Source organism: Chionomys nivalis, chromosome 17 (assembly GCF_950005125.1).
Source record: "Chionomys nivalis chromosome 17, mChiNiv1.1, whole genome shotgun sequence".
Taxonomy (NCBI): Eukaryota; Metazoa; Chordata; class Mammalia; order Rodentia; family Cricetidae; genus Chionomys; species Chionomys nivalis.
The window spans coordinates 57,306,379-57,332,776 of record NC_080102.1 but is presented as its reverse complement, the minus strand read 5'-3'; the positions used below and the strand labels follow the sequence as shown (position 1 = coordinate 57,332,776).

The 26,398-nt window shown below is 44.9% G+C and overlaps 1 protein-coding gene across 4 annotated transcripts in view; it reads right to left on the bottom strand.

Moving 5' to 3' along the window:
• Dip2b (disco interacting protein 2 homolog B) overlaps nt 1-26,398 on the bottom strand; it is a 194,789-nt gene that overhangs the window by 29,681 nt on the left and 138,710 nt on the right. For 3 of the 4 annotated variants that reach the window (XM_057791489.1, XM_057791493.1, XM_057791490.1), the window contains 8 exons: nt 17,506-17,586; nt 14,508-14,635; nt 13,260-13,394; nt 12,746-12,860; nt 8,747-8,948; nt 1,093-1,202; nt 890-970; nt 318-441 (listed from right to left, as the gene is read on the bottom strand). In XM_057791489.1, the coding sequence (XP_057647472.1) occupies nt 318-441; nt 890-970; nt 1,093-1,202; nt 8,747-8,948; nt 12,746-12,860; nt 13,260-13,394; nt 14,508-14,635; nt 17,506-17,586 (976 nt within the window). The remainder of the gene's footprint in view (nt 1-317; nt 442-889; nt 971-1,092; nt 1,203-8,746; nt 8,949-12,745; nt 12,861-13,259; nt 13,395-14,507; nt 14,636-17,505; nt 17,587-26,398) is intronic. The other variant, XM_057791492.1, reaches the window with a different exon arrangement.

Genomic DNA, 26,398 nt, shown 5'->3' with positions numbered 1-26,398 from the left:
ATATGTCTATAACTTGTTATGTAACTAATTCCCCTTGCTACTGCCTGAGGACTGGAATCACAGCAGTGTGCTACCACATGTGGCCTGAGGACCTTGTATGAAGCAGGTACTGATGGAAACAGAGGGACTGCAAACAGACATTCTCAGCAGAGCCGTCCCACTGCTCAGTTCTAGCAAGTGCACAGGCAGAGCTGTGGTGGTGCAGAGCACCAGGCCTCTGTGGTAGCAGACAGTGGCCCCAAGTTCCCATCCTCTCCTCTCCTGGTATATGTCATCTCAGAACAGTTCAGAGTCCAGTTTACCAGTCCAACACTTACCAGGTGGATAGAGCAATACCACATTGTCCCCTGCATTTAGATGTCCCTTGTCACCAAGTACTGATGCAATCCTCTCAGCTCGCTTATGAAGCTGAAGGCAGCTGGCTGTGCACACAGTAGTTCCCTTTCAAGAGAAGGAGAAGTGGGCTGACGTTCAGAAAGAAACAAGCACAAACAAGCACAGTCAAGAGGACATCACACTCCACAGACCTGGCCTCTGGAACATCACCTCAGGCCAAGGATTCTCTTGAGAAAACTCCCCTGGTAACTAAAGACATGTATGGATTTCTTTTTCTCTCCCAGTGTTCCGGGTACTTAGGGTATGTTAGCATTGACTTAAACCAAACATATTTAGAGTCTTTCTTTCTTAATGTTTTCTTACTTTCTTAGTACACATGAATTATTCTATTCATGTGTTTGCTTGCGTTGAGACAGTGTCTCTTGTAACCTATATACATAGTTTGAGGATAATGAGTTTAACTCCAGTGCTGGGATTATAGGCATGCATCACCATTGAACCTAGGGCCTTGAACATGCTATACAAACCCTCCCCAGTCCTGCGAGTGCAATACCTTGGCATTTAGCAGCATGAAGAGTACATGGTCAGGAGTTGCCTGGGCTCGCCACTGCAAAATCTCTGCCAGGAACTGGTGCTAAAATCACAAAGCAGAGAGAAGGACTTCAGGTCAGCAAGTCTCAAAGACTCATGGAATGAACCCAGATCTGCACTCTATCCTGAGCTCACTGGCAGACACTTGGCATATCTGGAACTTACCTTCCTCACAAGATCATTCTCTTCAATTTGCCCCAGGTCCCTTCCTGCAGCTTGTGCTATGCGTTTACCTGCAACCAGATTCCCAACCATCACAGAAGCAGGACCGACACCTGTGAACAGAAGCAGACACCAAGCCTGTGAAGACTCAAGTTACACACTTCCAAACGTTTCTGGACTGGCCCAAACTGGTTCAGAAGTTCATTCAACAACGTCAGGGATTATGTGGTCTTTCAGACATGGAACGAAGAGCCTGTATTCCAGTGCAAAAGGCAACCAAAAGGTATACATGCTGTGAACAAAGTTGGGAAGTGCTGGAGACAAACAGAACGGACGCAGGAGACTCAGGGTGAGGGAACAAGGGGCACAGGTGGCCACTGCGCTTGGTTCTATGGGGACAATTGTACTCCAGAGTCCAATTTTTTTTTTTTTTTTTTAGGTTTTTTGAGACAAGGTTTCTCTGTGGTTTTGGAGCCTGTCCTGGAACTAGCTCTTGTAGACCAGGCTGGTCTCGAACTCACAGAGATCCGCCTGCCTCTGCCTCCTGAGTGCTGGGATTAAAGGCGTGCGCCACCACCGCCCGGCCAGAGTCCACAGTTCTATCGGTTCCTACAAACAGCTTTATTTGCTATGACCAACACAACCCCCAAAAAGAGTGCTTACAGTAACTGGTATCTGGTCTGCAAGAAACTGATCACCTATCAGGATGTAGCCCGAGATCATTAGAAATCTGAGTAGTGCTGGGCCAGTGAGAATGGCTTAGTGGGTAAAGGTGTTTGCCACCAAGTTTGATAGCAGTTCCATCTCTAGAACCATGTCCTTTGACTTCCACATGTGTGCCATAATGCATGCATGTGCACATACTCTACATACACACATATAAGCATACATAATTTTTTAAAAGAGGGAATGAGAAGTTTTTTTTTTTTATTAAAAGTAAATGAGGAAATCCAAATCGCAAGCCTCAAACTCACAGTCCTCTCTTAGCTTCCTGTTGCTGGCACCAGAACTGTCTTTGCATTAAAGATAAAATAAGGCAGCCAAATACAACACATAACCTTGACATGATGTGGGATTCCCCTTGTATGCTATGAGTGCGTTTTATTAACATTGGTTAATAAAGTAGCTGCGTCGGCCTATGGCAAGGCAGAATATAGCCAGGCTGGAAAAATATAGAGAGTAGGCAGAGTCAGTGGCACCATGTAGCTGCCAAAGGAGAAAGATGCCAGAATAGAACCTTACCCGATAAGCCACAGCCTCATGGTGACACACAGATTAATAGAAATGGGTTAAGATGTGTCAGTTAACAAGAAGCCTGAGCTAACAGACCAAACAGTGTAGTAATTAATATAATAATTTCTGTGTGATTATTCGGGTCTGAGCGATTGGAAAACAAACAAGCAGCCAGCCTCATCTACATTTACACACTACCTGAGTGAAAAATCTGTTATAATAAAACAAGTGGAGAAAGTTCTGTGCTTCTTTGGAAAAAGTGTTCAAACAGTACGGGTAAAAGGTCATGATGTCTGCAATCTAGAGTCAACGGAGAACAAACCACAAAACCATCATTGCCATTAGGTTCTGAATAATGATGCTTAATATGCAATGTCTTTTATTCTCAGCACTTGTATGCTATACAGTGAGAACTCAAAAAAAAGGTATATGTGTGTGTGAATATTTAGGGAAACTGGATAAAGAATATGCCATAACTTCATAGTAGTAGACAATTTTTTGTAAGTCTGTAATTACTTCAAAATGCATTAAAAAAAAATAAGGGGCTGGAGATGGCTCAGTGGTTAAGAGCTTTGTCTGCTCTTCCAAAGGTCCTGAGTTCAATTCCCAGCAACCACATGTGGTCACAACCATCTGTAACGGCAGAACACTGAATACATAATAAATAAATAAAAAATAAATAAAGGTGGGCGGCAGTGGCGCATGCCTTTTATCCCAGTACTCAGGAGGCAGAGGCAGGTGGATCTCTGTGAGTTTGAGGCCAGCCTGGTCTACAAGAGCTAGTTCCGGGACAGGCCTCAAAGCTACAGAGAAACCCTGTCTCGAAAAACCAGAGGCGGGGGGGGGGGGGGGGAGAAAAGAAAAGAAAAGGGACCAGCAAGAAGACTCAACAAGTCTAATGACCTAAGTTTAATCTCCAGGATCAACATGGTTGAAGGAAAAATTTATTTGTCAGCAGCTTAAGGATTAATGAAAGAAAAAATTTACTTGCACAAATTGTCCTTTGATACACACACACAAAAAAATGCAATTTTAAACTGTCTGCCATAAAAGATAAAAAAGTTGAGGATGGGAGATTGTTTCCACACTCTGATGGGAGAACAGCTTGCCTACAAAGTGTTCAAAGTAATCTTAAGACACCATCCTTTCTTATAAAATTGCATAATAAATGAGATATGCCACTCTCCAAACAGTCCTTTCCATATTAAGGATCCAGCGTATACCTGTGAAAATGATCTGAACTAGCTTTACAGTGTGCAATAAACAGAACTGCTGTTTCTGTTTCTAAAGATTTATTTTTATTATTTATATATATGTATATGTGTGTGTACATGTTTGCAGAAGCCAGAAGAGGGGATCAGATCCCCTGGAACTAGGTAGTTGTGAGCCACCCAATGTGGTGCAGAGATTTGAACTAGGGTTCTCTGTAAGAGCACCAACTGCCCTCAGCCTCTGAGTGCCTCTCTAGCCCCAGGAGTGACATTTAAAAAGTGGACTCTAAGCAGTAACACCTTAAAGACTGTGGTATAAGACTGTGGTGGTATGAATAGGTTTGGACACACAGACCCAAGTGCTCAAATGCTTAGCCCATAGCGAGTGTCACTATTAGGAGGTGTGACCTTGTTGGAGAAAGTGTGTCACTGTGGGGGTAGGTTTGAGGTCTCACATGCTCAAGCTACACCCAGTGTGGAACATAGTTCACTTCCTGTTGCCTGAGATCAAGATGTAGAACTCTCAGCTCCTTCTCCAGCACCATGTCTGTCACATGCCACCGTGTTTCCTGCCACGACGATAATGAACTAAACCTCTGAACTGTAAGTGAGCCCAATTAAAGGTTTCCCTTTATAAGAGTTGCCGTGGTCACGTGTCTCTCCACAGCAGCAGCACATGAACAAGGGTCTTCTGGGTGCAGTTCTTGAGCAGATGGGTCAGAGTGAGAATGGAGAGGCAGGAGGCAGTTCCCAGGACACTCCCTCACCTTTCCCACAAAGACTTTCAAAGTTCCCTGAGGCCAACACCGTACTTTACCTACTATTCTCTCTCGATAACACAACACAGTTTTCTATCTGCTTCTTCTTTTTCCTAGACAAGTTCTTACTGTGCCAACCCAGAACTCTCTGAAGACTACTCTGGCCTTGAACTCAGAGTTGCTGACAACCCAGATTGTCTGTACACACCCTGAAATAGACTGCATTCTTTAGTTTGAGACAAGGGAGAAAAGGTCACCCGTGACTTCTAACTTCCGTGAGATCTGTTTGGAGAAGGAATTCTCTCTACAGCTTTCTCCTCTCTGCTGGTCAGGATGCAGAAACACTGCCAGAGGTCAGGCAGGCTGCTAAGGAGACTCATGGCCACAGTTGTTTCTGTCAGAACCTTCCTCCTTTTCTTAGCTGCACTCACACCGGATGCTACTTGGCTACACTGACTTGCTGGACATGGTCTGACTTGCTCTAGACAAGAAACAGTAGGAGGTGGTGACAGAAATAGACACCCTAACCACATTTGTGTGGGTTGGCTGGACATCCCGTTTCAGTCATGTTTCCTGTGAAAAGTACTGCCCATACTGGGCATAGTGGCTTATACTAGCAAATCCAGTAGTAAGGAGGTTGAGCTGAGACTGCTGGGACTTCAGGCCACAGCCCATTCCAAAGAGAACAATGGCAAATTCTGAGTGTGACCTTCAGCTTATGTAGACTCCAAGAGGGAAAAGCAAATGCCTGCTATTTCAAAGGCTACTGTCATGCAGCACACCTATAGCAATAGTTCAGTAACAAGTCACCAGAACAAAAAGATTCTGGAGGAATGGCTTAGTCATTAAGAGCACCTGGCTGCTATTTCAGGGGACCAGGTTCAGTTCCCAGTACCTATACAGCAACTAACCACCACATTTAACTCCAGTTCCAGGGAATCTGATGCCCTCTTTTGGCCTCTGAACACACATGGTACACAGGCATAAATGCAGGCAAAACACCCATACACACAAAATAAAAATAAATAAGTATTTAGCTAAGTGGTGGTGGTGTATGGCTTTAATCCCAGTTCTTGGGAGGCAGAAGGCAGGCAGATTCCTTTGAGTTTCAGGCCAGCCTAGTTTACAGAGGAAGTTCCAGGACAGCTAGAGCTACACAGAGAAACCCTGTCTCAAAAAACCAAAATAAGGGATAAAAACAAAACAACAACAACAAAAAGGCCAGGAAGTGGCACAGCACAGCGGAGGACTGATCAATCCTCGCCAGGCTTGCCTTGTTCTGAACCTTTCACCTGAAGAGAAACAGACTCGGCTCTGCTTCTGTTTTTTCCATGACTGGAGCCAACAGCATCTCGGTGAGGCTGACTCGACACTCATTATCTTTGTCTTCCTAACTCTCTGCTCTTCTGAATTAAAAACACTTACGAATTCAGTTATTTATTTAGATGTGGATTTCTTGCCTGTTTGTATGTCATGTGCATGCATTGGCTGAGGAGGTCAGAAGAGGGTGGCAGATCCCCTAAAACCAGAGTTACAGACAGCTTTGAGTTGTCATGTAGTGGTGGGAATTGAACTTGGATCCTCTGGAAGACAGGCCTGGTTCCACACTGCTGAACCATTTCTCCAGCGACTACTTTTCTGATGTTTTACGCCCACACTATTCGCCTGCCCTCTCCATTCATCAGTGCCAGCATGTTCAAACTACAGTGATCTTTGTCATAGCCATGTGGCCTTAGAAGACAAGGAGGCTGGAGCGCTGGCTCAGTGGTTAAGAGCACTGATGCTTTTTTTTTTTTTAAGATTTATTTATTTATTATGTATACAGTGTTCAGCCTCTATGTATGCCTTCAGGCCAGAAGAGGGCACCAGATCTCATTACAGATAGTTGTGAGCCACCATGTGGTTGCTGGGAATTGAACTCAGGACCTTTGGAAGAACAGTTCGTGCTCTTAACCTCTGAGCCATCTCTCCAGCCCCAGCACTGATGTTCTTACAGAGGACCTGTGTTCAATTCCCAGCACCCACAAGATGGCTCACAGACATCTATAACCCAGTTTCAGGGGATTCTACACCCTCTTCTGGCCGCTTTGGGCACTGCACTCACATGCTGCATAGGCATAAATGCAGACAAAATACCAATACACATAAAAATAAATGTATAGGATTGGGCAGTGTTGATGCACATCTTTAATCCCAGCACTTGGGAGGCAGAAGTAAGTGGATCTCTGTGAGTTTAAGGCCAGCCTGGTCTACAGAGTGAGTTCCAGGACAGCCAGGGCTGTTACACAGAGAAACCCTGTCTCAAAACACACACAAAAAAAAGAAAAGAAAAATTTAAAGTCTACTGTACCTCTAAGAACATTTTAAAAGCATCTACTCAAACATGAATGATTTCATTAAAAAAATCATATGTTTATCAGGGTGAGCATGCATGTAATCCAGCACTTAGGAGGCTGAGGCATAATGACCGTGAATTTAAGGCCCACCACATTTAAATCCTATCTCAAAAAATTAAATAAATTAAAAAAAATCTTATACTGCTACTTAAAATAGGATTCTATTCATAATAAAGCAATAAGATTTAGGATGAAGAAGAGATTGAACAGGTCTGTGTTTCTTCAGTGCTGGGAATCGAATCCATCCTGCTGCAGGAAGTGCATTTTATGTAGCTGCTATATGCCTATGTAGGAAATGTGTGTCAAGATACTCCATTTCTGTTGTTTCATTTTTATGTGTGTGAGTGCACGCATGTGCCATATGTGTGGGTACCTAATAGAGGCCAGAAGACGGTGTTAATCCTAGAGGCTGGAGTTACAGGCAGTTGTGAGTCGCCTGTACAAACGCTCAAATCTGAATACAGATCCTCTAGAGAAGCAGCAAAGACTCTTAGTGTTCAGGCATCTCTCCAGCTCCTTACATTTCTTAATCAACCACACAACCTTCTTGATCCAGACTTTCTCGTATTACAACAGTAGTCCCAACCAACAAAAGACCAATGAACAAACACAAAAACTAGAATGCTAGCCTCCATAACCCCTTCATTTCCACGAGCAGAGCCCACTGTCACTAAGATAGGGTAGTTCTAACGGTCTGGCCGAGGGCGGGATAGGACTTTGGGACGGTGGACCACAGCGAGCACGGTGACCGACTTCTCCACTTTAGAGCAGTGCAGGGTCATGCAAGCATCCCATACCTCATCACTGCACACGCTGCTCACCTGTCAGTAACGGCCACCTCATAAAATAGACTCAAATGCCACACCTTCCTTTCCAGTCCTCCCATTGTCTTCTTTCCCTCTACTCACCATGCAGGGTAGGGGCCGGGGGCAGAGGGGGGCACTGGAGAGGCCTGGTTTGGGCTTTGATGTTTCTAAGCAGACAAGAGGCTAAAAGGTGTCAGCACATCTAGCAAAGCCATGCCAGTTTTAAGTCCCTCCTCATCTCTTTCATTGAGACAAGGCCTCACTGTGTAGCCTTGGATGGCCTGGAACTTACTATGTAGACCAGACTGGTTTTGAACTCAGAGATCCCACTGTCTTGGTGTATGCCACCACGCCATGACTTCTTAATTTTTTTTTTTTTTTTTTTTTTTTTTTTTGGTTTTTCGAGACAGGGTTTCTCCGTGGCTTTGGAGCCTGTCCTGGAACTAGCTCCGTAGACCAGGCTGGTCTCGAACTCACAGAGATCCGCCCGCCTCTGCCTCCCGAGTGCTGGGATTAAAGGCGTGCGCCACCATTGCCCGGCTGACTTCTTAATTTTTTGAGACAGGACATCAACTGAATTTGACATATGTTTAAAGAGGACTGCCTATCAATCGGTCACATCAGTACCTTAGCTTTCCACCCAGCCCCGTGACATTTGTCTGCTGAGAAATCAGGCAAGAAGGTGAAACTGATTTGTGTTTCTTCTCTTTTCCATGTGGCAATTCATATTCTTTTGGTTTGTACCTTGAAAATGGCCAACATAAAGCATGCTGTTTATTTTCCGGTTATAACTCGGAAGATGCCTATTCCCCAGAGGTAAGATAGGCCCACACCAAACCTCAGCAGCTATGAGAGAAGGAGTAGCTCTAGGCATGAAATTCCCGCAGAAAGTCAGTGTGTTACAATGATACTAAGAGCGAGCACACGGCTCACACTCAGGATCACACACGTAAGATGCAGAGCCAGTGCATGGCATTTAGTGGGCACCCACGGAAAACCAGCTGCTCTTGTCACCAGAGGACGCGCTTTACCCCTTTCTCCTAGGGGGACACTGACCATCGTGGCAAACTCAGAAGAGGAGAAACGTTCAGCCAGGGCAGCGTTCCCACAGGCAGCCGTCTTCCTGGCTGCTGGGCAGCGTATGCTGTTCTTGTTATCTCTGCACAGAGCCTAAACCGACGCACCACGGCGCTGAAAGAATTTGCCTTCAAAAAGCTGCATTGTAATGTCACAGCTAGAAGCTAGATTATTACCTGGCTGCTTTTGTCGGGGTTTGGGCAAGTTCGTCACACATGTATGTGGACACATGAGGATATTACACGGGTGCAGAGATCCCTCCAGAAAGAGCTGTTTTGTCTGAGATATATGGATTCCTCCTAGTGGAGTTTTTGGTAATGTGTTGGCAGGCACCAGAGCAAGACAGTAAACGCCTACTTGATGGATGCTATCAATTGCCTGGAAAAACACAAAGAAAAACAGGGAGATTACTTTGAGAACATTTGATATATCCTGACAGAGCCCATAATTTTTCGGCAGGGTGCCTCTCTATCCATCCCAGGTGGGAGTCTGGTAGATCACTAAGTCCCCAAATATGCCTGTTTACACCTCCACTCTCCACCTCCCTGTGATCTGGAAGTGATACCAGCCACCCGGTTTTCCTTCCTACAATCCTTCGAGCCCTTCCTTTCCAACTTGGGTCTGGCAGAAGAAAGAAAATGAGCCATTCTGCCATCAACAAAGAGGTGACCGAGAATACACCATCAACATTCTGCCATCAACAAAGAGGTGACCGAGAATACACCATCAACATTCATGAGCACACCCATGGAGGGCTTCAAGAAACACGCCCCTCAGGCCCTCCAGAAATCCAGAAATGTGCGATGAAGCAAAGGGAACTTCAGGGGTGCACGCTGACACCAGGCTCATCTGGTCTAAAAGAATAAGAAATGGTCCACACTGTATCCCGTATGTTTGTCCAGAAAAATGAAATGAGGATGAGGACTCACCAGACAAGCTCTTCATGTCAGCAACTTGTGTCCTACAACCACATTAAAACCTCTACAGTGACCTGGGACGAGAACTAACTCAATATCAAATAAAGTTACAGAATTAGTCCTGGGATGAGAACTAACTCAATGAATATCAAATAAAGTTACAGAATTAGAAAAAAGAAAAAAATCTCCTGTGTGGATGGGTATGGTGGTGCCACTGTGATGGTGTGTATGTGTGTGCATGCACATGCAAATGACACAGCACAGCGTTCCTGAGGAGGGCAGAAGGCAGCTTAGAGGAGTCTGTTCTCTCTTCCCCCCTTTAAATGGGTCCCCAGGACTGACCTGAGGTCATCAGGCTTGCACTGCAACTGCCTTTACCAGCAGAGCCCTTCTCACTCTTTTTCATTTAATTAATTCTTTATTTTATGTATGTGGATGTTTGCCTATATGTATGCGTGTGTACCAAGTGTATGAATGGTGCCCATGGGTGCACTGGAGTCACAGATGGTTGTCAGCCTGGGGGCTGAGACTCCAACCCAGGTCCTCTGGAAGATCCCATGAGCCCTCTCTCTAGGCCTTACTATTGTTCCTTGGTGACAGTGTTTAATGTGGTGGTTTTGAACTCTAAATTCTCACCTCACCTTCTAACCTCACCTTCCAAGTGCTGGGTTACAGTACATACTGCCATACCTGACTAAAATCAATCTTTGCACGTCTGCCGCCACCTTTCAGATAACCAGGTATCAGCCCAATCCTACAGTCTTCACAGTATTTTAGCCTGGTTTATACTCAGATTATGTCCTCTGATTTGTTGGCTTGTTTTTGAGACAGGGTCTCTTTATGTAGCCCTTGCTGTCCTCGAACTCAGCTCTCAGAGCTCCGCCTGTCTCTGCCTCCAGAGTGCTGGGATAAAGACATGTGCATCATACCTAGTTCCTTTCTTTCTGTTTTGTTGTCTTCTGTTTTTTGAGACAGGGTTTCCCTGTTTAACAGCCCTGGCTCTTCTGGAACTTTTGTAGACCAGGTTGGCCTTGAACTCACAGAGATCTGCTTGCCTCTGCTTCCTGAGTGCTGAGATTAAAGGCATATACTGTACCCAGCAGTTCTTTTCGTTTCTGTACTACAAACAGCCTGCCTGTAGACTAGCTAATAATTCAGAATAACGTATTCTGAGAAGAGAAAGAAACCTGAAATTGTCCGGTGCTGACTCTCATTTTGTGTCTGCATCATTTCTATGTTATTAAGGGACTGTGCAGAAGGCTAAGCGCCCTAGGCAGAGAAGTCACAGCCCTGGAAACACGTCCAGCACGTCAGAGTTGTCACTGGGAGGGCGGGCCAGCTTGCTCTGGACTGTACATTTAGCCAACAAGTATTTTTGAATGGTACTATGCTACACGCTAGCATCGCTCTCAAGCTCTGGGGGCTGAGTGGAGAATAAAAAAGACAGAGAAGTCTCAGCCTGCGTGGGACTCACAGTGGGTAATATTATCAGCGTTTTATATTAATAAGATCACCACTGTCTAGTGAGGGCAGACCAGGCACTTCCATTGGTGACCTCACTCAATCCACTTGTCCTTAAAGAGACCCTGCTCCATCTCTACAGGTCGGGGGACGAGTTCTGAAGTCACCAGCTTCCACCCACGGTGCTGACAGATGGAGACTTGGTTCCTTACACTCTCATAGCCAGTTTCCACTAAAAACACATTCTCAACACTGAGCACAAGTCTTCTTCCTACCCTCAAGGTGAAGGAGCAGAACAAACTCCATTTTGAGAAAGAACTCAGGACTTAACCAGGGGATGAACTCAGCTCCAACAAAGGCATAAATATTCCAAAAAAGGCTACTAACTGCCAGGACCCTGGTCAGGGCGACCCCACCTGGGTGAGACAACCAGTGAGAAATTTGGGTGAACAACACTCGCAGGCTACAAATGTCCTTGTGATTTTTCTTAAAATATTTTTTTAAATATTTATTTATTTATTATGTATACAATATTCTGTGTGTCTGCTTGCAGGCCAGAAGAGGGCATCAGATCTCATTTCAGATGGTTGTGAGCCACCATGTGGTTGCTGGGAATTGAATTCAGGACCTTTGGAAGAGCAGGCAATGCTCTTAACCACTGAGCCATCTCTCCAGCCCCTCCTTGTGATTTTTTTGATAACCATTGTTTGAAATTCCCCTAGACCCCAGCCTACGAACTCAAAGGTTCCTTGCATGCCCTTACCAATTCTAAACCGCCAAGGCTGGGCCACCCTGCTTGCAGTTTTTCCGTTTAAAAAACCCCAAACCCAGCTGAGCAGTGGTGTGCACGCCTTTAATCCCAGCACTAGGGAGGCAGAGACAGGCGGATGGATCTCTGTGAGTTTGAGGTCAGCCTGGTCTACAAGAACTACTAGTTCCAGGACAGGCTCCAAAGCTCTGAAACCCTATCTTGAAACAAACAAACAAACAAACAAACAAAAACAAACCCAGAGGCTCAGGGCCATTCTCCTCCACCCACCACGTCTGAGTGCAGGATGAAAGCTTGTATTCAGTAAATCCCTACCTCAGATACCAGCTCTGTGGTGGTCTTGTTTGGGAGTCTCGCAAGACAGGCACAACACTGGTCCATCTACCCACCTCCGCCAGCTCCACAGAAAAGCTCTCTCACTTACATGTGCTTGAACCCTCTACACACATGGTATGGCAAGACTGAGGTTACCTACTGACAACGATTACTTTCAGAGATGCGTGCCACAGAGGGCAGCCAAAAGCTTCATGGGTAGTAAACACACGGGCATGAAACAAATAAGGTGTTTGGGAGATACGGAGAAAGTGGGAGAGGCAGGAAGGAGAGTGGGCATGAACACATCTCACTTCCTGCACATCAAAGTCTGAAACACAACTTTTATTTTGGTCTTTTTGTTTTATTCTGTTTTTTTTTTGTTTGTTTGTTTGTTTGTTTGTTTGTTTTGAGACAGGGTTTCTATGTGTAGCACTGGCTGTCCTGGAACTTACTGTGTAGACCAGACTGGCCTCAAACTCACAGAGATCCGCCTGCCTCTGCCTCCCCAGTGCTGGGATTAAAGGTGTGTGCCACCACCACCCAGTAAATCATTGTACGGGTGCTGGGATTTGAACTCAGGACCTCTGGGAAAGCAACCAATGCTGTTATCCACTGAGCCATCTCTCTAGCCCTCAAACATAATTTTGAAAGACAGCATATCTGGTAGGCGGCAGTCACAGCCACCTGTGACCTGGCACAGACCCAGTGCTCACCTGCAGCACACGGCTCATCCACTGGAAGCTGTCTTCTTCAGACGCATCGGGCCTTTGCTCTGCCACCACCACAATGCGCTCGTCATAAAATACAGACACAGAAAACACAGCAATTCTAAGAGAGACAGATCAGACACATCAGTCTCCCTTCAAAACCATCCTGTTTGCTTTCCTGAGTTGGAAGTGAAGAGGAGCCGTCCCGACATACCACCCACACATGAGCAGTAGAGAGAAAGGTGCCATCATCACCAAACCAGGGTCGAATGGTTCACTTGAAACAAAAATGAAGACAACACGAATTAAGCCCCACAGAATGGTAAAGAAGACACAGTTCCTGTCTTTGTGATGCTCACGTGTCACAGACAGAACCAATCAACACACAGATAATGAAGCCATGTTGTGATGTGCACCAGGAAGCACCTGGGGCAGGACTGGTGGAGTGGGGTGCCCAGCAGAGTGGGATATGGATGCTTGGGGGAGCGCCTCCCTGGGGAGGGGACACTGGAGCAGAGACCTGAATGAGGTGAGGACGTGAGCCACGCGGAGATCTGGAGGAAGAGGATTCCGGGCAGAAGGAACGGAAAGCGGAAAGGTTCTGAGGTAGGGACGAGCTTGGCAGGTTTGAGGAACAGCAAGAAGGCCAGTGTGCCTGGAGCAGAGTGGTGAAGCAGAGAGTGGAGCGGAAGTCAGACATGGGCAAGGGAGTGAGGAAGACTGAGGCCAAGGGGGGGGGATGGAGTTGGATCTAGGGGAGGTCTGCGCTCAAATGTCCCCTTACTAGTGAGGCGTCCCCAGGCCACTGCAGGTGGTCACCCCACAGCACTCATGACCCCCTCGGTGCCATCTATGTGGCCATTTGCCTGGCTCCTGTGTTTGTCGTGAGAACATGAGGGCACACACATAACCTGTTTCCTTCCCTGTCAGAGCACCCAGAAAAGCAGCGTATAGCTGCCGCCAGGGAGTGTTTGCTGAATGAATGCAGGAAGGGTGGGGAAGGACTGGAGAGCAAAGACGCTGCTTTGCCAGCATGAGTCCCGCCCTCCCTCCACAGCAGTTATGGGATATTAACTACCTGCCTGCCACTGTGTTGTGCCCAAGGACACAACTGTGACCACACACAGTGGGTCTAGGGCCCAGGAGCTCCTCCATTCCTAAGAGCCACACAGTTACGGAAAACCACATAGTTCAGGAACTGGTTCTTTGTAATATCTTCATATTTTCTTACTTCTTATGCAACTCAGGTCAGGAAAGGAGGGATAAGGAGACACATGCTCCAAGCACATCATACATGTGTATCAAAATGTTCTTGTGCAAAAACTAAACAAAAATAACCCTACCAGACCCCTGTAGGAGACTGAACTGCTGGAATACCTCTTCTTGCATTAGTAAACAGAAGGAAAGGCCTGGCCTTGTCCACAGAACCTGGATTCTCAACACTAGCTGACATGTCAATCTGCACATGGACAATACAGCAATTGGGTAAGAAATGAGAGGAAGAATTCTTAGGTCTGCATTTCTGCAGAGTATGGGAGGGCAATGTTCTTTCTTCAATTCTCCTCCATCTTCAGAACTCAAAGAGTCACAGGCTCTGATACCCATCTTACTCTTCTCAGTCACTTAGAGACCAAACCCTGTAAGCCAGATATTTAAAGTCAGGCTTCTGTCGTTTGAACCCAAGCCAACCTAAGAAACTGGAAGAAGCGTCTAGAGAAAGCACAGCAGACGACCCCAAAGTGGTGACATCGTCTTGTGCAGCACTTACCTTCCTCGATAGACGGTCTTGATGGACTCGACAGCCAGTCCCGTAGCGACAATGTCGTCAGCGTTGTGTCTCCGACCACTAACCATGAGCAATCCATCCATTTTCCCAACCACAAACACCAAGCTACCCTGAAAGTTAACAATGATTTCTTTAACCTTCATTTCCATGGTTAATGGGTAAGACACTTTACATCTCCAGCTTTGAAGTAAATCTCATTAAAAAAAAACACGGCTAAGAAAAATACCTCTAAGGCATGTACACAGTTCAATCCCCAACACTACAAAAAACCCGTGTGTTTACATTAAAGAAAACAATGTAATAGTATATATATATATATATATATATATATATATATATATATATATATATATAATGTGTAGCCCAGACTGGCCTTGAACTCGTGATCCTCCTGTCTCCACCTCCTTCAGCAAATCCTTATTTATTTATTTATTTATTTATTTATTTATTTATTTATATTTCCCCAAGTCCCCCAAGACAGGGTCTCACTGTGTAGTCATGGCTGTCCTGGAAACCACTAGATAGATCAGGCTGGCCTCAAACTCACTGAGATCTGCCAACCTCTGCCATCTGAATGCTGGGATTAAAGACATGTGGGATTGAATGTGGATTAAAACCACATCAATTGGATTTTTTTTTTTTTAAAGAAACCCTCTGGAATCAGTGAGAAAGTGGCATTTTTGAGTCAAGGAAGTCTGTTTAAAAGTCACACCATTTCTCTTGTGTGTGCATGTGTGGGTGGGCATAGGCATGCTTGTGGAGTCAGAGGAGAACTCAAAAGTGCCAGATCTCTCCTCCACCTGATGTCCTTGATGTGGGACAATGGATTTACCCTGTAAAGATTTGTTTCTTGTACTTGTTTAATAAAATGCTGATTGGCCAGTAGTCAGACAGGAAGTATAGGTGGGGTGACCAGGCAGGAAGTAGAGATCGGGCAATGAGAACAGGAGAATTCTGGGAAGAGGAAAGCTCAGTCTGCAGTTGTCACCCAGACATAGGGGAAGCAAGATGTGGCTGCCTTACTGAAAAAGGTACCAAGCCATGTGGCTAAAACATACAAAAATAATGGGTTAATGTAAGATGTAAGAATTAGTAAGAAGCCTGAGCTACTATGCCAACCAGCTTATGATTAATGTAGACATCTGTGTGATTATTTGGGACCAAATGGCTGTGGGACCTGGTGGGACAGAAACTTCTGTCAATAGGTCCTAGGGATTGAACTCAAGTCATTAGGTTTAGTTGAGTCACTAGTTAGCACGCACTGAGGTCTTACAGTCTGTGATGAACTCATTTATATTCTTAGAGGGGAATTTCACAAGGAAGAAACTACAACCATGTGTCATTTACTTTTCTGGCCATGGGTATATGGGTTAGTTCATGTTCGCTGACTACTGGAATTAGAGGGAAGTCAAGTAATTTTAATCTCTAAAAAGTTGTGTCGAGCATGGAAGGATACCACTGTTTCCATCAGGCAAGAGCAGGAGCAGATGGAGAAAAAGGCCCAAGACTGCTGCAGGTCTTCTTCCCAGGACAACAGAGCAGCTGGCACTGTGGGAACATTCCATGGCCTCCCTCCTAGTAAGTTAGTCCCAAGGCTTGGCCTATTGACATCTACTCAATGAGCCAGTATTATCTCCATATGAATGTCACTCATTAACTTTCTAAGCACAGTGCAGTGGCCCAGAGTTACTGGACTACAAACAGAAAGGCAGAATCTCTATGCAGATGAAGCTTTGGTCCACCTACAATGCCAGTGGGGAGCCAGCCACTTCCAACTGTGTTAAGAGCTGGTGTCAGTCAGAGAAGAGGGGCTTGAGATTAGGCTGGTGGTTAGGAATACACTGGCCTTATGAAGGAGCTGAGTGTGGTCTCCAGCATCCATGTCATGTGGCTCACAAGTTCTGTAACTCCAACTCCACGGCATTCAACTCCTTTATGCAAGTACACACACGTACAATTAAATAATAAAAACAATCTTAAAATAGAGATGCCTGTTTCTCCAAATCTTTTCCAGTGAGGTTGTTCAGCTGGCATAGCTTTCTGGCAGCTAGGTCAGGGTTTAGGGGTCACCCTAGAGAGCAGGACTACAGTCTGTTTCAGAGATGGCTGAAGCTCCGTCCCAGACCCCAACAGCAGTGTCACAAGCTAAAGAGCTAGGCATCTGAGACGATTTGGTGCTGACAGGAGGTCAGGACAGCTGAGGTTACACTCAGTGTATACAGTTTCTAAGAGGGTGAGTCTTGGCACCCAAACCCCAGGTGGAAAGAGAAGCAAAAGTCAATTCTATACGTTCTCAGAGGAGTTGAACAGTTGAGAGCAGGAAAGCGGGCAGGAAGGAGACAACAACAGATGAGTTTATAAGATAGTGACCACCCATCATTTCCCGTGGTCTGGCCCTCTGCCATCCTCATGGATTCCTTGGGCTCATCATGTACCCTTTGAGAAAGACTTTTCGGGTCCTAGTCAGCTCTAGATTCAGTACCTGTAAATACCATTTACCAAGTAACAAATTATTCCCTCCCTCCCTCCCTCCCTCCCTCCCTCCCTCCCTCCCTCCCTCCCTCCCTCCCTCCCTCCCTCCCTCCCTCCCTCTCTCTGGTTTTTCAAGACATGGTTTCTCTGTGTAGCCCTAGCTGTCCTGGAACTCACTCTGTAGACCAAGCTGGCCTTGAGCTCAGAGATTCTCCTGCCTCTCCTCCCAAGTGCTGGGACAAAAAGCTGGCACTGTCCAGCTCCTATGACAGCCTTAAGCAATCTTCTAAATAGAACTCAAGTGCCCTGTGTGGTGGCAGACACAGGGTCTCAGCAAGCCGGCCAGGACCATGTAGCAAGACCGGCTGAAGACAGGAGAGGGACAACTTGCGACTGCTGATAAGAGGTACTATGGCACTTTCAGTTATACAGAATTATGCAATTCTGTGAATTAAGGTTCAAATGTTTAGATCGTATGTAGCAAAATCAACAGGAAACTGTCACCTACCGGTCCTACGAAGCCCAGCAGCCCCGACCGGATGAAGGGCACATCTCCCACAGGAGAGCCTGAAGAGGCCACAGGAATCACCTAAAAGACAAAAGGAAAAGGTGAAAAGCTTGGTTAGTTTTTCTGCAAATTCACTGGATTTTTAAAAAAGTCTTACAAAAGAAAAGCTGCAAGTAACACATGCTAACTGAGCAGGGCATGGTTAGTGCACGCCCTTAATAATCCCTGCACCAGGAGACAGAGGGATGGTCTCAGTGAACAATCTTCAGGCTGACCAAGGCTGCACAGTAAGACCCCCCCATCTCTAAAAACAAACAAAGAACACCCCCAGTATGTGTGTGTGTGTGTGTGTGTGTGTGTACACCATGCTTATTAGAAGCCAAATTCTGCAACAAATCCAGGACTCTCAACCATTTCAATGTTTGTTATTCTCCCCTGTACTTATAAAAAGATACATGTACATACATGTTTTACTACCTCATTATTTTTTTGTCTGTGCTCATACTCACATGCCACTGCACACATGTGTATCAGAGGATAACTGTGGGGAATGAAGTCTCTCCTTTCACCACGTGGACTGTGGGCATAACACATCAGGCAGTATGTGAAATACCTTAACAAATGTGTCACCTCATGAGCACACAAGATACACAGATTGACATAACAACCAAATATGTCAAAACAGGGGTTGCGTAGTTGGGGAGACAGTTCATTGGGTAAAGTACATGCTGTACAAACATGAGGACCACAGTTCTGATCTCAGCGCCCGTGGAAAAAGTTGGGGGAGGGTATAAACTGCAGAAGCTAGAGGTTTCCTGGCCAGCTACTAAAACCTAAATGACAAACAAACATAAACAAGGTAAAGTGTGGCAGAGGAGGACACCCCAGGTGAACTGTTTCATATGCACACATACATATACAAAGCATGTGAAAACACACACACACACACATATACAGAGCACGTGAAAACACACACACACACATGCTATGGGACAAAGATCTTGTACCCTGAAAAGATTTGTTACTTGTATTTTAATAAAACGCTGATTGGCCAGTAGTTAGGCAGGAAGTATAGGCTGGGCAATGAGAACAGGAGAATTCTGGGGCGAAAAGGCTGTCTCCAGCAGTCATCCAGATGAGGAGGAAGCAAGATGAGACTGCCTCACCGATAAAAGGTACCAAGCCACTAACACAGACAAGAATTATGGGTTAATGTAAGATGTAAGAATTAGTTAATTGAAATCCTGAGCTAACAGGCCAACCAGTAGGTGATGTGTTTCTCTGGGACCGAATGCCTGTGGGACCTGGCGGAACAGAAACCTCAGTCAATAAACGGCGCTATCGTGGACAACTGAATCCACTTAAAACCTGAGGGATCTTGGGGGACGTAATTCTAGGTACAAAAGAAAAGAGATGAGCATGGCTTCTTGGTAGTAGCATTTTCTCGTGTGGGCTCTGTTAGCTATAGGCAAGTGTGTCTCATTTAAGTGAGGCTTCCTGACTCAACTTTAGCTGCAAAAACCTTGCAGATCTTTAAAGAGGCCCTTCCGCCAAACACATAGTGTTTATGAGTAGCCAACAGCATGCTTCCTGGTGGTGGCAGGGACCTTGAAACTCCACAGAATTGTGGCAATAAATAATATGGCTCTGGCCAGTACCTCCGTCATGATGCCAGACTCTCAGAAAGCTAAGGAATGGGGTGGATACAGCTGTCAAAGCCACGGCTTCAATTTTAGCCATATCACTTAGCAAATTAAAGACTCATGTGGTCGGTCAGGCGATGGTGGCGCACGCCTTTAATCCCAGCACTCGGGAGGCAGAGGCAGGCAGATCTCTGTGAGTTCGAGACCAGCCTGGTCTACAGAGCTAGTTTCAGGACAGGCTCCAAAGCCACAGAGAAACCCTGTAAACCCTGTCTCGAAAAACCAAAAAAAAAAAAAAAAAAAAAGACTCATGTGGTCAGAAACTGAGAGATATATAGTAAAGATAGATTAAAAATAAAAAAAAATTTAAATGGTTTACAGTGTGTTAAAAAATATATGTAAGCTTGGGAGAAAAAAGGATAAAGTCTTTAAAATAAAAAGAAAGAGAATAGTTGGGTGTGGCACACACCTTTAATCCCAACAGTTCAAGGCAACCTGATCTACAGAGTGAGTGCCAGGACAGACAAAGATATAAAGAGAAGGGCTGGAGAGATGGCTCAGCGGTTAAGAGAATTCCCTGCTCTTCCAAAGGTCCTGAGTTCAATTCCCAGCAACCACATGGTGGCTCACAACCATCTGTAATGAGGTCTGGCGCCCTCTTCTGGCCTTCAGGCATACATGCAGAATTAATATTGTATACATAATAAATAAATAAATATTTTAAAAAAAGATATAAAGAGAAACCTCAAAATAAATAAATACATAAAATAAAAACAAAAGAAACAGTTTAAAATAAAGCCACGTAAAGATGGAAAATACACAGAGAGTCTACATACTGTATGTTATTGTGTTGTCTTTGAATGGTTTGATGACTAAGGAATAAACAACAGCTGCTAAAAGACATTTGATTATAAATGCTGCTGGATTAATCCAAGATAGGTATTTTGAAAATACCTTGACTTGAAAACTGAAATCAAAAGATATGTTACTTTGGAGAAGAGGTTTTGTTTTTGTTTCCACAGGAAATAAGAGGCTGTGGGTTAAGAAAAATCAGGTTTGGGGGGCTGGAGAGATGGCTCAGCGGTTAAGAGCAGTGACTGTTCTTCCGGAGGACCTGAGTTCAATTCCCAGCAACCACATGGTGGCTCACAACCATCTGTAATGAGATCTGGCGCCCTCTGGCCTGCAGGCATCCATGGAGGCAGAATGTTGTATACATAATAAATAAATAAAATCTTTAAAAAAAAAAAAAAAGAAAGAAAAATCAGGTTTGATCAAGGAAGACCCCCTGAGAAATCTCTTGGTAGGAGCGGATGGCCCAGATGTCTGAGTTCTACATCCAGAACAGCCTCAAGACTGCTGGCTGAGATGATCAAGTCTCACAGAATATTCCAGTCAGGACTTGATCATAATTCTAAATTTTCTTTAGGTGCTCATAAGATTATCAGTACCCTGATCAGTAGGAAGTATCCTAGAAACTATGTCCACATTACCAAAAAAAAAATGGATTATGGATGTTTCTCTTTGTTTAGAGTGTTGGTTATAAGTTGTTATGGATAATGGTCAGGAAGAAAGTTAAACAAGGGAGATCAGATTCAGAGTTCTTGATTTAAAAAAGGGGGGGGAGGGAATTGCTGTGGGAAAATGGTCTTGTACCCTGTAAAGATTTGTTACTTGTATTTTAATAAAACGCTGACTGGACAGTACCCAGGCAGGAAGTATAGGTGGGGCAACGAGAACAGGAGAATTCTGGGAAGAGGAAAGGCTCAGTTTGCAGTTGTCACCCAGATGAGGAGGAAGCAAGATGAGAATGCTTCACTGATAAAAGATACCAAGCCACCATGGCTAACACAGACAAAATTATGGGTTAATGTAAGATGTAAGAATTAGTTAATAAGAAGCCTGAGCTAATAGGCCAACCAGTTTATAATTAATATAGGCCTCTGTGTGTTTCTTTGAGACTGAACAGCTGCGTGACCAGGTGAGACAAAAACCTCAGTCAACACAAAGACATGGGTATGTACACACAGAAAGACATATAACATACACACAAATAAAAAAAACTATTAAAAAATAAAAAGTATATATATCACAGAACTTTCACAATATACCTGAGATAAATATTCCCATCTGGTAGTAACTCATCTAGCCCATGGTGTAGGACGGTTGTATAATAGAGCATTTCATAGGGATAAGACAGCAAATCTTTGGGAGTCAGTTTACTGGTAAAGTAGACTTTAGTCAAGTTGTGATGGCACTGAGCCTCAAGTTCTTCTCAGCTAAAAAAGAATGCTCTCAGATCCTCCTCTGAGCTTGTATAAAGATAAAGTAGTACACACAGATTTAGAGAAACATGTATAGTGTCTGACGCAAAGCCAGTTTATTTTAATTAATAATTAATTTTTATTTTACAAGACAGGTTTTTGTGTACAGTCCTTGGTTGTCCTAGACCTTGTTCTCTAGACCAGGCTGGCCTTAAACTCACAAAGATCTACCTACCGCTGCCTCCCGAGTGCTGAGATTAAAGGCATGCACCAATCCCTGCCCAGCTTCCAGGGCCAGTTTTTTTTTTTTTTTAATGACTATCTTTTTTTTTAAAAAAAAAAATTATTTGTTAATTTATTTACCTTTTTATTTATTTATTTATTTATTATGTATACAGTGTTCAGCCTCTATGTATGCCTGCAGGCCAGAAGAGGGCACCAGATCTCATTACAGATTGTGAGCCACCATGTGGTTGCTGGAAATTGAACTCAGGACCTCTGGAAGAACAGCCAGTGCTCTTAACCCCTGAGTTATCTCTCCAGCCCACCCAGGGCCACCCACACTGGTTTGAGTGCAGTACATGCACAGGTGGAGGACACACTGGTTAGGGTGTGGTCTGCACAGGTGGAGGACACACTAGTTTGGGTGTGGTCTGCATGGGTGGAGGATACACTGGTTAGGGTGCAGTACATGCACAGGTGGAGGACACACTGGTTAGGGTGTGGTCTGCACAGGTGATCTGATAGCTCACTAAGTCAAACAGCTTTGATGAATACTATCATAAAATATTTACATAATTCGAGTCTTCAACTGTAGTAGTTTCCCACACAACTCAACACCGACTCCACCAACGTCACACAGAACATCTGTCACACTGAATGTCCATTTTCCCCATGTTACAGCTAACACTATGTTAATCTCATGGGGGGGGGCAGACATTCCATTATGATTAAAACTACTTTTCCTATATGCATAATGAAAAAAGATAGTTTGTTCTCTTTAAAAAAACAAAAACAAAAACAAACCTATTTTTCCGGCCAGGTGGTAGTAAGCACCCAGCACTCAGATGGCAGAGGCAGGTGGATCTCTGTAGATTTGAGGCCAGCTTGGCCTACAAGAGCTAGTTCCAAGAAAGGTTTCAAAGCTACAGAGGGAAACCTTGTCTCGAAAAAAGGGGGAGAAGGGGGGGGGGAAACTGTATTGCTTTATTAGTGATGGCTATTTACTGGCCGCCTGTGTGCATGTACATGAGCATGCATAGGAGAGACCTGGTTCGCATGTGTCTCCTGGGATTCTTTACTCCTACTTGATTTTTTCCCTCCCTTTAACTTTTAATTTTTTTTAAAAAAAATTATGTGTACAGGTGTTTTGCCTATATGTATGTCTGCGCACAATATGCATACCTGGTGCATTTAGAAACCAGAAAAGGGCACAGGATCTCGTGGAACCAGTTTTAGATGATTGGGAGCTGCCATGCGGGTGGTAGGAACTGAACCTGAGTCCTCTGGAAGAACAGCCTGAAACTTAACTCATTTCTCCATTCCTACCTCCCTTTATTTTTTTACACTCATCTATCTATCTATCTATCTATCTATCTATCTATCTATCTATCTATCTATCTATCTATCTATCTTAGTGTATGTGTGTGTGTGTGTCTGTGTGTCTGTGTCTGCATGTCACAGTGCTCATATAGAGACCAGAAGACAGCATGCAGAAGTCAATTCTCCTCTTGTACCCTGTGTACCTGAGGTTGAACTCAGGTCAGCACATCGTCTGACTGAGCAGTAAGTGTCTTCCAGCCTCCTTCCTTTAATTTTTAAAATATTTGTAACAAGAGTTAATATTTGTTAACCGGTTAATTTGCTTTACAGTTAATCATAATGTCAAGTCCTCAAAATGGGATTATATCCATTTTACAGATGAGAAGGTGAGGGACAGACTTAGTTTGTTTAAAATCAAACAGGTAACCCAGAGCAGTGATGGGAACTTTGTTTCCATGCACGCTAGAGGTCTCTCTCCAGCTGTCCTTGTTCACTTTTTCTCTCTGGTGCTTTGGTGTGGGGATGGAGCCCAGGGTCTTGCACAAAACCCAGGGCACATACTCTCTCACTTAACTACATCCCCGGTAGCGTGCTTCAATCATTTATTCATTTGTTCACTTACTGGGGTCTGTATAGCTGTTTATAGCTGTTTTTCCTCTTTTCTCTCAGTAGCTATTTTGTTTTTAATTTTTAAATTTTGTTTTTATTTGACGTCTTAGGTATTGTGTACTGGCATGCACTATGTGCACCACGCCACAGAAGTCAAGAGAGTACAGGATCTCCTGGACCTCAGGTCCTCTGCAAATTCAGCAGTGTTCTTAACCACCAACCTATCTCCAGCTCCCACCACCACCACCACCACCGAGCTTCTCTGTGCAGCCCTGGCTGTCCTGGAACTCACTCTGTAGATCAGGCTGATTTCATACTCACAGAGATTTGCTGAGCCATCTCACCTGGCTGCTCCTCCCCCGCTTTATTTTTCTTCAAAACAGTTTCTCTGTATAGCCCTGGCTATCCTGGAACTTACTCTATAGACCAGGCTGACCTCAAACTCACAGATTCTCCTGCTTCTGTTTTCCAAGTGCTGGGATTAACGGCGTGGGCCACCACTGCCTGGCTGTTTTTTCCTTTTTTAGGTGAGGATTCATTCCACTTTGCTATAACTGTGTCTATACTGGAGATAAGAAATGTTCTCATGGGCTGGGGATGCATCTCAGCAGTACTGCACTTGGCCACTACTGCAAGCACCACCAAGAAAGTGTGAGAACTCTAGGCATGCAGCTCCCGCCATTATCTGCAATACTGCTTGAAGGCCTGCAGATAGCTCAGTAGGCGAAAGTGCTTGCCCTGCAAGCCTGATGACCTGCGTCATCTCTGGACCCTATATAATAAGCTAGATGCAGCCTCACACATCTATACTCCCAGCACTGCTGCTAGGCAATAGAGACGGGACCACACAGTCCACATGGCCAACTAGCCTGAAATACACATTGCAGCAGAACAAGAGAGGCCCTGCTAAACCAAGTGGGAATAGGGTCTGGAGAGATGGCTCAATGGTTAAGAGCACCGGTGCATCTTCCAAAGGACCTGGTTTGACTCCCAGCACCTACAAGGTGGCTCACAATAATCTCTAACTCCCATCCTGGGGTTCCAACTCTCTTGTCTGGCCTCCAAGGGCACCAAGCATGTACCTGGTACATGGACATACATGCAGGCAAACTGCCTATACATATAAATAATTGAAATTGAAATTAAAATTAAAAACAAAGCGGAAGGGGAGAACTGACTCCGATGTTGTCCTCTGACCTCTACACACTTGCAGCTGGAACAATCTCTTATCCTTTCCCCCTCCCCACCTTTCCTCTCTCTCACACTCATTTCTCTTCCTTTCTATCATATACACACGTGATAATACAATTCCGTTTGAAGCTAGGTGCAGTGGTATGTGCCTGTAATGCCAGCTTCTCAAGAGACTGAGGTATGAGGATGATAAACCTGAGGCTAGTCAGACTACTCAGTGAGACAGTCTCCAACAGTGAGAACCTTATTTTCAGTAAGAAAGACTCAATGACAAGCACTGGATATATATATATATATGTAGTTCAAGTACTTAAAAACAAGTTGGGGCCCATCAAGGGATTTAGGGGTTGTAGCACTTGCTACCACGTCTAATGACCTGAGTTTAATCACTAGAAACAACATGATAGAAAAGAATAAACTCCTGCAAGCTGTTCTCTGACCTCCACATGCATGTGCTCACGCACGCACACAGACAGACACACAATAAACAAATGTTTAAAAATCTCTTTAGAAACAGAAACTGGGTATGGTGGTTCACCCCTATAATCCCAGCAACTTAGAAGGCTGACACAGAAGAATTACCAAGAATTTGGGGTCAATCTGGGCTACAGGGGAGATAGTGTCTAAAAACAAATTTTAAAGAAGGAAAAATAAGGACCGAGAAGGAGTGGAGTGTATGCTTAGGGTGCACAAGGACTTGGGTTGACTGTCCATGGGCAGAGGGAAAGACTTAGGACAACAAAATGTGCACAGACTGAAACACAGCCGCGTGGCAACCAAGAGCCTGGTGTTGAGCACACCCTGGGCACCTGCACGCTTCCACTCCCACAGTGAATGGGAACAGCACTGAGGGCACTGAAGCGATGGTGCTGATGACAGGACAGGTTCATACTATGCTGCTTCATCCCTGTTCTTAGTCCCCTTCAGGGAGCACATGACAGATAACATAGATGCACTGTCACACAGAAGCCATGCTGTCACCAGTGATAGCTAGTGTACAATCGCATTTCCAAACAGACTGCTTGAAATGCAGCTTCTGATGTTTGCAGACTTACTCTACACTGTCCTATCTTCTTGAGAAACCTGAGTGAAGCTGTTGCAGAAAAAGCAATTCACAGCGCTAAAAGTCAGCAGCATTCTTGCTAGTCCCATCTAGTAGTGTAAGGGAGTCATAATCCATCAACAAAATTTCTCTGGCCCCTAAAGGTAACCCAGACAATTAGCCACCTATTCCAGTGTGCAGGCTCAGCAGGGCAACTTCTCATTACAACTCAGCTTTGCAAGGAGAATGCCTACAGGAAGGCCATGCATTGTCTTCTTAGAAAATGCGGCCTCCTCTAGAACAACAGCTTTACCAAAAGCTCTACATGCCCTGATTTGGGTGTCCCCAGCACCCAGAACAGAGCAGGTAGAGAGAGGAGTCAGTGAGTACTTGCATGAGGAGCAATCTGACCCCTGCAACAGGTTGAGTCTTTTTATACGTGTACAATGTGTATGTGCACAAGAATGCACGTGTGCGAAGCTCAAATCTGATGCTGGGGTCTTTTCACTGAGGTGCACTGTCTGCTGAATGCAGAGCCTGCCAAGTCCGTTAGTGAGGCTGAGTGGTTTGCCTGGGCCTAGGGCAGCTGGGATGCACGCCTA